Source organism: Balaenoptera musculus, chromosome 16 (genome assembly GCF_009873245.2).
Source record: "Balaenoptera musculus isolate JJ_BM4_2016_0621 chromosome 16, mBalMus1.pri.v3, whole genome shotgun sequence".
Lineage (NCBI taxonomy): Eukaryota > Metazoa > Chordata > Mammalia > Artiodactyla > Balaenopteridae > Balaenoptera > Balaenoptera musculus.
The window spans coordinates 25,119,388-25,134,600 of NC_045800.1; the positions used below are offsets into that span (position 1 = coordinate 25,119,388).

Genomic DNA, 15,213 nt, shown 5'->3' on the forward strand with positions numbered 1-15,213 from the left:
ATGAGTTCGGCTTAGGTGCCTGCCCCCATCCTCACCCTCTCATTGCTTTTTTCTCCAAGCTCTTGTCTGACCACTCGGCCCCATGAACCTGCTCCTCTGGACTGTTGACCTACTGACCCCTGATGAAGCCACTCTGCTCACCTGACCCCCACCCTGTGCCTCTGCCCCTGATGTCCCCATCCCTTGCTGCTTATCAAATTCCTGTGCATCCCTCGAGGAGCCTCCTTGATCCTCTGTCGCAGGCTTTGGTACAGAGAAAGGCTCTTCACATGCTCATTTCCCTCATGTTGTTTAGTTTTCCTGGGCTCTGGGCTTTGAAGAGATGTCAGCCCTAGATCGGGCGTGATAGTAGAACCAGACAGTCCAGGACAGAACAGTGTTAGCAGATGGCGCCATAAATCCACCTGTGAGCAGAACACTAGCCCCTGGGAAGAGCTAAGGCTCCCAGTCCTAAAGGGACCAGGCTACTACCCACCCTGGCCAGGATCTCAACAACAGGGCAAAGACCAAAGCCCAGTAATGACCACCTAGACACAGTATTAGCATTATTCTGGAGGGATTGAGCAAGTAGCCTCAAGAGTAGCAAGGGGAGGAATGGAGGAGCCTGGGAATCAGACAGGTTCTGACAATTAATATGCCAAAACAGCTGTTTAAGAAAAAATAATTTAATTTAATACTACAAAGCTACAGTAATCAAGACAATATGGTACTGGCACAAAAACAGAAATATAGATCAATGGAACAGGATAGAAAGCCCAGAGGTAAACCCACGTACCTATGGTCAACTAATCTATGACAAAGGAGGCAAGGATATACAATGGAGAAAAGACAGTCTCTATAATAAGTGGTGTTGGGAAAACTGGACAGCTACATGTAAAAGAATGAAATTAGAACACTCCCTAATACCATATACAAAAATAAACTCAAAATGGATTCGAGACCTAAATGTAAGACCGGACACTATGAAACTCTTAGAGGAAAACATAGGAAGAGGACTCTTTGACATAAATCACAGCAAGATCTTTTTTGATCCACCTCCTAGAGTAATGGAAATAAAAACAAAAATAAACAAATGGTATCTAATGAAACTTCAAAGCTTTTGCACAGCAAAGGAAACCATAAACAAGACGAAAAGACAACCCTCAGAATGGGAGAAAATATTTGCCAACGAATCAAGGGACAAAGGATTAATCTCCAAAATATATAAACAGTTCATGCAGCTCAATATTAAAAAAACAAACAACCCAAACCAAAAATGGGCAGAAGACCTAAATAGACATTTCTCCAAAGAAGATATACAGATGGCCAAAAGCACATGAAAAGCTGCTCAACATCACTAATTATTAGAGAAATGCAAATCAAAACTACAATGAGGTATCACCTCACACCAGTTAGAATGGGCATCATCAGAAAATCTACAAACAAATGCTGGAGAGGGTGTGGAGAAAAGGGAACTCTCTTGCACTGTTGGTGGGAATGTAAATTGAGACAGCCACTATGGAGAACAGTATGGAGGTTCCTTAAAAAACTAAAAACAAAATTACCATATGACCCAGCAATCCCACTACTGGGCATATACCCAGAGAAAACCATAATTCAAAAAGACACATGCACCCTAATGTTCATTGCAGCACTATTTACAATAGCCAGGACATGGAAGCAACCTAAATGCCCATCGACAGATGAATGGATAAAGAAGATGTGGTACCTATATACAATGGAATATTATTCAGCCATAAAAAGGAACGAAATTGGGTCATTTGTAGAGATGTGGATGGATCTAGATTCTGTCATACAGAGTGAAGTAAGTCAGAAAGAGCAAAACAAATATCGTATATTAGCGCATATATGTGGAACCTAGAAAAATGGTACAGATGACCCGGTTTGCAGGGCAGAAACTGAGACACAGATGTAGAGAACAAACGTATGGACACCAAGGGGGGAAAGTGGCGGGGGTGGTGGTGGTGGTGGTGTGATGAATTGGGAGATTGGGATTGACATGTATACACTAATATGTATAAAATGGATAGCTAATGAGAACCTGCTGTATAAAAAAATAAAGTAAAATTCAAAGAAAAAAAAGAATCAATGAAATCAAAAGCTGATTCTTTGAAAAGATTGATAAAATGAATAAGCCTATAGCTAAGCTAAGAAAAAAAAGAGATAGATACAATTACCAATGTTAGGAAGAAAAGAGGGACATCACTACAGATTCCATGGAAATTAAAAAGGAATAAAGGAATTCTATGTTTTTGAAGATTCTATTGTTACATTCTCTAGCTCAGAGATTCTTTCCTCAGCCATGTCCAGTCTACCATCATGTCCAGAGCCCATCAAATACCTTCTTTATTTCTAAATAAAGAATATTTTTGATCTCTGAAAAAAAAAAAAAAAGAAAAAATAATTTAAAACTGTATTAGCCATTAACTCAATGGGTAAAATCAAAAACAAATAAAACGCAAATTAAACAAGGTATTTGTTCAGACAATAAAATAAACATGAAAAATGAGTAAGTGAATGAATGAATAAATAGACATTTTCTAATATGGGAGATATTATTTTCAGCTAGTTTGCTAATGATCTGCCAACAAAGTGAAATGCAAAAAAAAAAAAAAAAAAGGTTCTGTACAACATTGTAAATCAACTATACTTCAGTAAAAAAATTAAAAAAAAAAAAAAGTTTCTGAAGAGGACCCTAAGGACTAAGGATTGTCGGGTGTCACTTTCATGCCAGCTCTTTTGGCAAACTTTATTAAAATAAGAATACTTAATCACTTAAGGAGATAAAACGAATTGAGGTAACATATGTTTCTAAATGGCAAAAGGTACATCATACGATCCCCAAGAATAGTGGAACATTCATTTCACAATGGACATAAACAATAGAAGAATTTAGTGCAATAAAGACCCCAAGACAGGGGTCACAAATGCCACTTCAAATATGCATTGACAAGGATTAAGCCAACATTTACAGATTTCAAACTTTTCTGATAAAACAGGAAGACTTGGCACAGTGGGTTTGCTTTACCACCTTGCACCAACCAGCCAGATCTGTGATTATGTGTGTGTTAGCTATCCAGCTACCATGGCTGTGCAACTGCCCGCACACCTGCCTTGGCTCCTGTGTAGGACCTGCCTGCCTTCGTGTTGTTTGTGTTGACACCCTAGTCCTCAAGGAATGGAATTCTAAGCCTCCAGACTAAACCAAAGACAGGGAAGTATCCTCCTCCAAGTGCATCTGGTTTTTACAACTGAGATTTTTTTTGAGGCCACATTTTCATTTTTACTTTTCCCTTCATTTGTGTTCCTTAAGATAAGAAAGGATGCTGAGATGCAAAACCTAGCCAAGAGATATTTGGCTGAACTTATCAAAGAAGAATGCTGGAATTCGATGGCTGTGAAAGGCCGAGCTCTTAAGGTAACAGATAGAACTTCAGGTACAACACCTTAGCCAATTAAAATTTTCATGCAAAGTCTCATGGCAGAAAATTTAAAAAAGAAAAAGTTTAAGAAAAGCCATATATAGGAAAGCATTCAAAGCACACCTTGCCCCTTCTTGTACTGACTCCACCTCGATGTGTCTTTTCCCTTGTCTCGTTCTTTCCTCTCTGCTCAGTCCCCATGTGCTTCTAAGCCAGCATCTCTTAAGCTTTGTTTCAGCACCTCTTTCCCTCTTTCCTCTATGACACCACCTGCATCCGGGTCTCAATATCTGTCTATTCCAAAAAGCCACTTCACTCACATTCCACACAGATTGAAAATTAGACATAATATTATTCACATTTCTTTTTTTTAATATAAATTTATTTATTTTATTTATTTATTTTTGGCTGTGTTGGGTCTTCATTGCTGTGCACGGGCTTTCTTTAGTTGCGGCAAGTGGGGGCTACTCTTCGCTGCAGTGCATGGCTTCTCATTGCAGTGGCTTGTCTTGTGGAGCACGGGCTCTAGGCGCATGGGCTTCAGTAGTTGTGGCACGTGGGCTCAGTAGTTGTGGCTCATGGGCTCTAGAGCCCAGGCTCGGTAGTTGTGGCGCACGGGCTTAGTTGCTCTGCGTATTATTCACATTTCTACCTGTACCTGCCTTCACATTTTCTTTTTCTTTTTTTTTTTAATATTCACAGTGAGATTTTTATGATCTTTTTTTTTTAATTTATTTTTAAATTTTTGGCTGTGTTAGGTCTTCGTTGCTGCGGGTGGGCTTTCTCTAGTTGCGGTGAGCAGGGTCTACTCTTTGTTGCAGTGTGTGGGCTTCTCATTGTGATGGCTTCTCTTGTTGCGGAGCACAGGCTCTAGGCACGCGGGCTTTGGTAGTTGTGGCATGTGGGATCAGTAGTTGTGGCTCGCAGGCTCAGTAGTTGTGGCTCGCAGGTCCTAGAGTGCAGGCTCAGTAGTTGTGGCGCACAGGCTTAGTTGCTCTGCGGCATGTGGACCAGGGCTCGAACCCATGTCCCCTGCATTAGCAGGTGGAATCTTAACCACTGAGCCACCAGGGAAGCCCCTACCTTCACATTTTCTAAAGGACTGTTTTTTGTGCCTTTTTATTGAGATTCCTCCCAACACAGTTTCCCTCTTTGTGTAGGGTGACCAAGAGTCCCAGTTTATGCCTGTGGTCCAAGAGTAACTATTAACAGCACCTTTTTCACTTTCAAATATGCCCCCTGTTTAGATAATGAAGTATTGGTCACCCTCCATTTATGTGATTGAGTATGGCTCTAAAACAGGGTTTCTCGAGAACAGCACACTTGGGGCTGGATAATTCTTTGTTTTAGGGGCTGGCCTAAGGATTGGAGGATTTTGCAACATCCCTGCCCTCTATCTACCAGGCCCCAGCAGACTCCACACACCACCCCCCCATCAGTGACAATCAAAAATGTCTCCAGACATTGCCAAATGTCCCTGGGGGGCTGGAGAGGATGGGGACAGGGGCCAGCAAAATCACTTCTAGTTGAGAAGCACTGCTCTAGAAATAAATCTTTCACAAAAGCACAGTATTTTTTATACAAAGTTTACACCAATACTGAAGGCATACATTGTTTTATTTTATTTCTTTTTTTTAATTGAAGTAGAGTTGATTTACAATGTTGTGACGATCTCTGCTGTACAGCAAGGTGACTCAGTTATACACATGTAGACATTCTTTTTTTATATTCTTTTCCATCATGGTTTATCACAGGCTATTGAGTATTGTTCCCTGTACTATACATTAGGACCTTGTTGTTTATCTATTCTAAATGTAATAGTTTGCATCTACCAACCCCAAACTCCCAGTCCATCCCTCTCCCTCCCTCCTTCCCCTTGGCAACTGCAAGTCTGTTCTCTGTGTCTATGACTCTGTTTCTATTTTATAGATAAGTTCATTTGTGCCATATTTTAGATTCCACATATAAGTGGTATCATCTGGTATTTGTCTTTCTCTTTCTGACTTACTTCACTTAGTGTGATGATCTCTACATTGTTTTATTTTAAAGAAAGCTTCCATCGGCCATTTCACTCATGCATGATGATAACCTATGGATTAATTTTGATCAGAGAAAATATGCCCCACTCTGCCCCGGATACACACAATTGTTCTAAAAATGGATTTATTTCATTTTTCTCTTTTTTTCCCAAGTGCTTTCACATCCCATGTGTGGTTGAGAACTTCCCAATGAAAGAACGCACAGATGAAGAGTTGAAAGAATTGAAGAGAGTTGTGCAGCAAAAGAAGATTGAAGCGGAGTGTCTTAAAGTACAATTTTAAATATATATGTGTTTATATAAGTGACGTGTTTTGTTTCAGGATTTCCTTCATACAGATTTGAGTTGGAATACTACTTAAGATATGCTTAGATATTAGTTGTGTTTATATTTATATTCCTTGTTTATGTGTAGAATATATTCTAATGAATGTAGGAGCCTATATCCACATTAAGGAGCCTATATCCTAACAACATTGGCTATCCCTCAAATATGATGATATACTTTTAAAATTGAGATTTGGGATTTTGTTCTTGTCCTGGTCAGAAGTTCTTCATCCACACATACTCTTTTTATCACCTCTTATCACTGGGGATTGTGTTTTAAGAGATTGGCCAAGGATGAAGTAGTATCTGTTTTGATGGGATTTATGGTTTTCCTAAAGCAATCCTAGCTTTTTTTCCCCAGCAATCTCTGTGAAACCACTTAAAAACACTGCCCAATTGGTGTAGTTTCATTTTGGCCAGAACTTTGCATCCATTCTTTTTCTAAAACTAAAATGAAGGCATGCTTAATTCTTTTTACATACACATACCAGCCCTATGTGAATAAGTTCCTTTTTAAAATATGAAGAGAAAGTATATTTTTTAATGCTTAAGTACCAAGAAAGACTCAAAATATTTACAAGCAGCTGTCATCCTGACAGAAAAATATGAATATTACACACTATCAAGAAGAGTTTTTACTCTTATGATTTATCTACAGTCTATCAATTTCTGAGGCTTTCTCTTCGGCAGGTTCAGGACATCACTTTAAATTCAGTTGTTGGCAAGACAATTAACATCTTAAAATGATTGTGGAAATAATTAAGTTGTCCCAAAATTGCCCTTTAGAGAATTCTTCTTATTGCATAACTTTCATTTCATCTTTTTCTATATTTAGCTACAGAAGGAAATTGTAGAGGTTCAGTCTGCAATTACCTTGGTTAAAAAGCATCATGAAGAGGAGGATGAAGAAGAGGAAGAAGATGGGACAGCAAAAGATACCAACTTGCCCAATTACCTGCTTGGTAGTCTGAGTACTGATTTTAGGGTACATACCTCTTTGTTGTCAAGCCAACTGGAACTTCATTCCAGAGAGGAGAAAATCAACCAAATTATATTACTGAAAGTGGGTGAATTTTTTTCTTTACCCTTGAAAATCTCTAAAACTTTCCATGAGGTGCCTTACAAAGGCTCAAATTGAAATCTAATGCCAATCAAATGATGTCTTTAAAGTCCACAGAGAAATATCCACATGGCTAGCATCCATGTTCTTTAAACAGAGCTCGTGGACAAGAGTTGTTTTCATCCATTTGGAGTGGGTTCTGTGATACCAGGTTTTCTAAAGAGCACCCTCCACTGGCTAACACCGCGAACCATTTTTGTACTTAGATCTTCGGGAAACTCAAAGATAAAAGAAATCCTTGAATGCCACCTTCTAGGTAATCCAGATGTCAATTAGGACCTCCTTGTAAGATCAAGATGTGAATGCTTGTCTATCTCCTTAATCTAGGAAAATACAATTTCCTCTCTAAGATTTCTGTAAGTTCTGGGGCTCAGGGATAAGGTATGGTGTCCTTCAGGCTCTAAGCTCCTACTCCTTGCTTTCAACCAAACAAGTCAGTTTCAGAACACACCTGTACATGCCTACTGAAGGTTTTTGAAAACTCAGTAACTGAGATTGCACCAATGAAGATGGTTTGAAATTTAATGTTTGGCCATTCCTATTCCTGAAGATCCTTCAGCCATGTCTGCAATTTGAGTTCTAGCCTCCTGCTGTGTTACTCTGCTCTCCCTTTCTATCTTTTTCTCTTCTTTGTCTCCTCCAATACCTGAAATTCCTGTGCATTTATACTGAGAACCGTTGAGTTATCCCTTTTGTTGCTTAGCTTCTGCTGACCTATGCCCTCAGTGTCTCACCTTCCTGCTGCTTTATTAAGGTGTTTTCCTACAAGAAAGTAATTTCAGCCTAAGAGAAATTCTGGTGCCAGCCGTTAAGATCATTTTCTACCCTGCTTTAATGGTTTCATCTTCAGTAGGATAGATATATAGACTGAACTCTGATGGTAAAGTCAAGTCTACTTTTAGTTTGACCCATCATTCTACTCATCAGCAGAGCTAGGGGCAATCCAGTTGGACCCACATCCACCTTAGTAACTGGCTGATCCAACTGGACAGCTTGGGTTCCCTTTCTACCTGAAAATGACCTGTCCATACAGAGGAAGAATATTGTGTGTAGTTGTGCTTCTCTGGAAGATTCTCCAGACCTCTATAGGCCATCTTTTCCTCACCTCCTCTCCCCAAACCTGGTTCCAAAGAAAAGATATTTCCCAACTTTAATACTGAATATTGCTTTTTAAATATTTTTATGATGGATTTTTTTAAGAACATACACAAAAGTAGAGAGAATAGCCCAAAGAGCCTCCAAGTATCCATTACCCACTTATCAATATACCTGCACACTGAGTTACATCGTACATTTCTGGAAGTACGTTGTAGTATAACAGTTATGCTGTTGCTTAACCTTACCCATGGTGGGATGCCACTATAGATTACTGGACCAATAAATGACTTAATATAAACAGTATTTTAGAAAGATTAATTTGCTTATAATGTGTAAAGTGATTTTGGAGGGAAAGTAAAACTGTGGGACCATGTTGCCAGTAAAGGTATAATACATGGTGTGTTTATAATAACATATTGATATTTCAGGATATTATTTACAAGGTAAAAACTGCTTTCAATAGTGAGTTTGATGCGGCATATAAACAAAAAGAGATTGAAATTGCACGTGTGAAGGAAAAAAATGTAAGAATTCAAGAAATTGTTTTAGATCTGGAGTTGGAAGAATCAGTCTGGCAACCAGAATTTGAGGACTGTGAAAAGCCAGAGAGAACCCTTATTGTGGAAAGTACTGAGGTACGATTATCCGTACATCATCTCTTCCCTTCTTTCTCATGACATTTTCCAGGCTCTTATTTATTCTTCTTGTTTTTGCTACCAGAAGCAACTGTATAAGGTAGCATTCTTGGTTACAAGTAACAAAAACAGTTAACATAGCCCCAGCAATAATGAGGATTTCTTCTATGAATGCCATAGAGTCCAGAGAAGATTTGGACACCAAGCCTAGAAAGAAGCAGGAACCACACACTGGAACCTTTTGGAGAGTCCAGAAGTGCTCTTTCTTCATCTCTTGACTCACTTCTCTCTGCATTTCAGCTGCCTCTAGCAGTTTCTATGTTATATCGCCTATGCTCAAGAGAGCAACTTGTCCAAACTATAATCTCTTAGTCCTAGTTCTGGATTCACCTGGGAAGGGGCTTCTTGGCCCAACTTGGGTCCAGCACCTGTACCCATGGAGGTTGGGTCACATAATGGGAATGAGGCTGATGGAGCTCCAGTAATTATCTAGCCATTAGAGTAGTATGGGTCCCAGAGAAAGGGCCTCACTGGACAGCCTTCTTAAAAGGTGTTTGGCACAAATGCAGTTACAAGTAAATGCTTAAAGAAAACAATTCAAATATAACCATATTTCATTTATAAAAAGTAACTCAAAGAGAATACCCTTGCTCACATGAAACCATCTTGATTACTTTGGGGCAAAAGATAATAGTGTTGCTTAGAAGTAATAACAAACACTTACACAGTCCCTGTTAACAGTAACCATCTATTTTTCTAAATGTCTCATTTTGGACCTCATCTTCATTCCAAGATAGGAAATTGGTTGCAAAATCTGGATAGTCCCTCTATCTCCTTAATCCCTTCTAACCTCCTCCCGGTGTGTGTAAAGAAAGTATGGCTTGAATTTTCTAAGGATAACAGCAGGAAACCACCTTTTCTCTTTCAGATTACAGCTCAGAGACATGTTAATCCATGGCAAAAAGCCAAAACAGAATTGCTTGTGACCCGTGAAATGGAGCGATTGCTTCTGTCACGGGTATGCAGTTTTTTTCAAATAGTACCTAAGACCCTTTTCCTTTTAGGGATATTTGTTCCTAATTTGGTTGAATAGTCTTGTACTCCACCATAGAAACACATCAAGGCATTTGTCGTGGTCAGAGGTCACTGGAATCTCAGTGGCCTCCTCTTCTCCCCTCCATGCATGCCACTGCCCACCCTCCCCAATCCTAAATGCAGTCATTCTAACATTGGGGACAGGGGGGCAGTCCCCAGTGCCACTGGAGTGTCAGATCTCTGTCTCAGTGACCCTCTCTGACCTTGGCTCTTTCCCAAGGGCCCCAACACAAGACGCCGAGCCCTCATGGACATGATGGGAGGAGTTCTGGAAGTCAAGAAGGAAGACATTTTGAGAATGGTGAGATTCCTGGCCATCTTTGTGGAAGGTGGAATGGGATGGAAAGAGCTACTTAAATGTGACCATTTTTTCCCATGTGAACCTGAGTTGTAGAAATTCTACAGTGACAAATATACCACCCCCCAGTACCTTATAAACTTACCACATCAGGCAAAGAAGAAGAAGTTTGAAACCCCAGGCTTGCCTTAAAATCTGATGAAAAGCAAACAAATGAACAACAACAAAAAAACAAACCACAGTTGTCTGGGTCTCTACAGAAAGCAGGGATAATACTGCACCTCTAATTCTCCAGATAAACCAAGAAACATTCCCTTTGATACCTGACATAGGTATCCCTGGAGCTCAGGCATAGTTCTAGCTATGAAGATATCAACTCACACTTCTGAACTTGTCACCTAAGCGTCAGGGTACATCCCAAAATGCTTGCCCTCGCTTAAGTCACAGAAAAACCATTGTAACATTTTTTCATATCCTTTGGTCAAAGTGTTAGGTCGTTGCCTTGCCAATGTGAAGAACTATACCCTTTTAAAGGGCTCTTTTTTTTTAACTGTAACAATAACTCTGAGTTTTACTGTATTGCTATATTTATGTTTAACATAGAATATATGTTTTCCTTTATATCTTCAGGTGATTCCTCAACCTGCTTTCATGTCAAAGCCTGATGCTTTGTGGTCTGAAGAGGAAAGGAAACAATTCAAAGCGTATGAGAAAAAAGTCAAGGAATTAAATGAAGAAAGAGATAAGTATAGAAAGGTCAGAAGAGCAAAGAATATAACCTACCTTATCAAGGGTTTTGTTTCAGTATCTTTTCAAATGAAGTGCTCTTTATTTTCTCAGTGTCTTTAGCAGCCTAAGGATGGTGTTTTGGCTTAAATTCTCAAGAGAATTTGAAGAAGGGAATGGAGATAAATTTAAAGACTTGGGACAATTTAAAATGAAAAGAACATATAGCAATTTTTTAAAGTTCTTATTGATTTCAAATTTCACATCATTACAGTTCATTTGGTCCTTCATTCATTCTTCAAATATCTAATGAACACCTATGATAGTATGTTCAAGACACTGCAAGGTACTGCTCTCTATTGCCTACGTCAATTTGAGCTGTATTCTCTTGCTTGACTTGCTCTCAATTTCAAGGAAAAGACTTGAGAGAAAAATGACACAGTCAATAAAGTTCTAATCTGAGATTTTTGCAGTGCAGGTCTCCCACTTTTATCCTTCCATCACAAAGAAACATTCCCACGTTAAAAGTGCTTACAATTATAATAGAGATGTAAAAGGTGATGGTATACAACCAAGTAAATGATATTTATTCTTCTGTGAAGAAAGTAAAATCATACCATCATTTGAGGCAGGGCAGTTTGTCAGCTTTATGGTGAACAATTCCTTTGAACATATTGTTAACTTGTCCCTGCTTTTATTCACTGCAGTCCTCTAACAATGTTTATGTATTTTATCCAAAATGAGTAGTTTTGAATGCAGTAAAGATTTCAAGAAGTTACGGAGTATAGATGCCTAAAGTGGTGCCATTTACTCCACAGTCTTGCACTGTAAAATAGTCTGCTGCCTACACCTTCACCCCCTGCTCCTTGGCCATGCTCACCTGGTAAAACCTCAGCCTTGATTAAACCAGGACTCAACCTTCTCTGCACCTGCACCATGCAGTGGGTAAAGGAAAAATACTGACTGGTTGCAGTCTAATGACCTTAATCTTTATTGGGTCCCTAAAGCTGCTCAACAATGCTATTCCCCCTAGCTTTCAATTTCCCCCTAGCTTAATCCACATCACCTTGGGGATCTTTTTTAAAATACAGGTTCAGAGTCCGTCATTCTGAGGATATAGAAGGACCCTGAGATTTTGCATTTCTAACAAGTAACCACGTGGTGCAGCTTCTGCTGGTGGGTGGACCACAAGATCCTAGCAAGATCCTAGAGGACCACTTCATGTGTTCTCCGCTACCCTCAAACCTCCAACACCTGACCCTCAACTCACTCTCACCTTATTTTCTTTTTCACTGCGAGAAGAGAAGCAACTAAAAGAGATTTTCCTTACGCCTCTCCCACCACATCTACACCCACCTGCCTTGAATCCACAGATCCTCCCTGCCTTTCTGTTCCTTATGGGTGAAATGGCCTTGCAGCTGCCCAAGCCTGGTCTTCCCCTCGTGCACTAGGTCCCATCCCATCTTACCTGTTCAGTGCTGTTACTCCAGCAATTTGCCCCTTTTCCCTGCATCGTCAGTTTTCCCTCTCTACTGGATTTTTCCATAGACACGTGCTGTAGTCTTACACATTGTATACAACTCTCATCTTATACAAAAGAAAAAAAGACTCCCTTGAACGGGATTCTGGAGTTCTTTCTATTACTCTTGTGACTTTGGGGTTAGTCTGAATTTATTTCAAAATAAAAAGTTAAAAGAAAAGAAAAAACAAACACTCCCTTGACTCCACCTTCCTCTCAATCCACTGCTCAATGTCTCCTCGAAAAACTGATGTTCACCGTCTCTAATTCCCCTCTTTTAAAAGAATCTTTTTTAAAAAAAACTATTGTGTTATGGAAAATGTCAAACATATATAATGACCCCCTTATGCAGCTTCAACAATTATTGACTAATGCAAATCTTATCTCATTTTATACCTCTACCTACTTCCCTGACACTGAATTATTTTTTCAGTCATTTAAAATAAATTTTTTTTTAATTTATATTTTGGCTGCGTTGGGTCTTCGCTGATGTGCACGGGCTTTCTCTAGTTGCAGCAAGCAGGGGCTACTCTTTGTTGCGGTGTGCACGGCCTTCTCATTGCGGTGGCTTCTCTTGTTGTGGAGCATGGGCTCTAGGTGCATGAACTTCAGTAGTTGCAGCATGCGGGCTCAGTAGTTGCGGCGCATGGGCTCAGTAGTTGTGGTGCCCAGGCTTAGTTGCTCCATGGCATGTGGGATCTTCCTGGACCAGGGATCGAACCCGCGTCCCCCGCACTGGAAGGCAGATTCTTAACCACTGGACTACCAGGGGCGTCCCGGGAATGGGAGAAAATCTTGATGTGATGGATTCTACATTGTTTATTCATCCTTCCTACTTGGTCTTCCATCTCTCACCTCCCCTGCTTCTCGTTTCTCAGCATCTGATACAGACATTTTTAGACAAAATTAGATTCCCCCAGGAAAGTTTGAGGGAAACTTGTGTTTTTAACCAATACTCCTTGAGTTCCCACTATGTGCACTATGTTAGATCCAAGGGACACGTGGTGAATAGAAAGACACAGCCCTCAACCCTCAGTGTTCACTATCTGGTGGTGAGGGGGGTTATATATTAACTGGACATTCACAAAATAATTATTTAGCTACAATGTGATAAATTAGGAAGGACAAGTTCAAATGCCATCTATAACAGTAAACACAGAGGCACTGACTTAGATCAGGGTGTTCACCTGGTCCCCTTTACAGGCTGGCATGCCCATCCCTTTGCTGCTGTGAGTGCTGCAGCTGAAGGCTTATACCCAAGGCCACTGGAGTCTTGTCCTTGGCTGACCAAGGGGGCATTATTGTCCAGAGACACTGCAAGGTTATACCGCTGCTCCCACCCAGAATAGCCAGCAATTGACTGATGAGATGGGGGTATGAAAGTCCAGCCCTCTCGGCTCACATTGGGACAGGTCAGCAGAGCCTCTCTATTACCCTTATACCCCTGAGAATCAGGCCAAGGCTGGGCCACCTGAGAGCACATCATAGCTCAGCTCCTGCCCCTTCCTACCCGTTTCCCTCACCCCTGTATAGGTGTCAAAAGAGCACTCCCTCCAGAAAGCATGTGCACTGGAATTCTGTGCCAGACTTTGCTGCTAAGACTCAAGATAGTGCCCAAGACAGGACCCAAGAAAGGCTTCCTTGAGAAAGTGGCATTTGTTCTCACATTAGAAGAATGAGAAAGAATGAACAGGTTGAAGAGTGAGGAAGGGACAGCAGGCAGATGGGAAAGCATGGAGAAGGGCCTGCAATGAGAAGAGTGGGGGGCATTTGAAGAACAGTTTTAGCAAAAGGCCGTTTTGATATCATAAAAAGTTCCTTTCAGACCAGAGAGCTTCAAAAGCCTGAAAGCTCAGTGTTTTAAAGAAGGGTGCATAGGGAACCCTTGGACAATCTGGCCTCAGGAGGCTGAGTCTTTGGCCATTTGCCATATGATGATGCTTCCATTATCCAGAAACACCTGAACTTGATAAACAACTACTAGGAGACCACAATTCATAGGATTTTTCCATTCCTATGAGATAGTGTCATAAATTATTATAAGCAGATTGGCCCAGAGCTGTATTTGTTTTATTTTTAATATTTCCTCATTGCTTAATTAGCCTAATTTAGGTGGTGTTTCTCCTTGTATCATATATTTCTATACATTTTGCTAAACTTCTCTCTCCATAATCTTCCCAGGGTTATTCTCTTCCTTTATTAAACCAGCATAGAGAAAACTTGGTTTTTTAAAATAAATTTAAAATAATAACAACATTCTACCAGCATAGTAATAATTGATTCAGGTAAGAATTATCAATGGATGTTAAAAGTTTGATGAGAAACAAGATTTTTTACATAGTCTCAAAGTATTTTCCCACAAATCAATTACAAATGGAAAAGCGAGAATGGTACAATAGAGAAACTAGCAGACGCTACCTAACCCAGTGATCACAGTTAACATCAGCCAAAGTGAAACGCAGCAGCATTGTGTCTCCTGAAGTGGTGCACTGGGAAGGACACAACATGATTTGTGGAGCATTCCTGCTAGAAATGTACATGCTGGTCTAAGCATAGGAAACACCAGACAGACCTAACCTGAGTGGCAGACCCCAAAATAACTAGCTTGTATTCAAGTGTCTGCAGCTTATTCTGAAATGGTTGAGAGAGAGAGCAAGGGGGGGAGATTGAGCAAGCGATAAAGGAAATGGGGTAGAATATTAACCGTTGATTAATTTGGTTAAAAGCATATGAGAATTCTTTGTCCTATTCTTGCATCTTTTCTGTAAATTTTGAAGTTATATCAAAATTTAAAAGTTACCAAAAATTTCTAAGGTAAAAATAGTTTGTAACAGTATGTCTAGGTTTGATCTGCAGATGTCATTCTCTTTAAAAATATAGATTTCTATCTTTCTACTTACCTACTGTGTGCTTAGTGCTAAGTCTTGTTGGAATTT

General features: G+C 40.0%; 1 protein-coding gene across 5 annotated transcripts in view; it reads left to right on the top strand.

Moving 5' to 3' along the window:
* The window catches only part of CFAP43 (cilia and flagella associated protein 43), a 104,064-nt gene that overhangs the window by 69,730 nt on the left and 19,121 nt on the right, over nucleotides 1-15,213 (top strand). For all 5 annotated transcript variants that reach the window (XM_036829763.1, XM_036829765.1, XM_036829764.1 and 2 more), the window contains 7 exons: nucleotides 3,314-3,418; nucleotides 5,615-5,731; nucleotides 6,622-6,849; nucleotides 8,433-8,639; nucleotides 9,568-9,657; nucleotides 9,955-10,035; nucleotides 10,663-10,788. In XM_036829763.1, coding sequence (XP_036685658.1) covers nucleotides 3,314-3,418; nucleotides 5,615-5,731; nucleotides 6,622-6,849; nucleotides 8,433-8,639; nucleotides 9,568-9,657; nucleotides 9,955-10,035; nucleotides 10,663-10,788 — 954 coding nt within the window. The remainder of the gene's footprint in view (nucleotides 1-3,313; nucleotides 3,419-5,614; nucleotides 5,732-6,621; nucleotides 6,850-8,432; nucleotides 8,640-9,567; nucleotides 9,658-9,954; nucleotides 10,036-10,662; nucleotides 10,789-15,213) is intronic.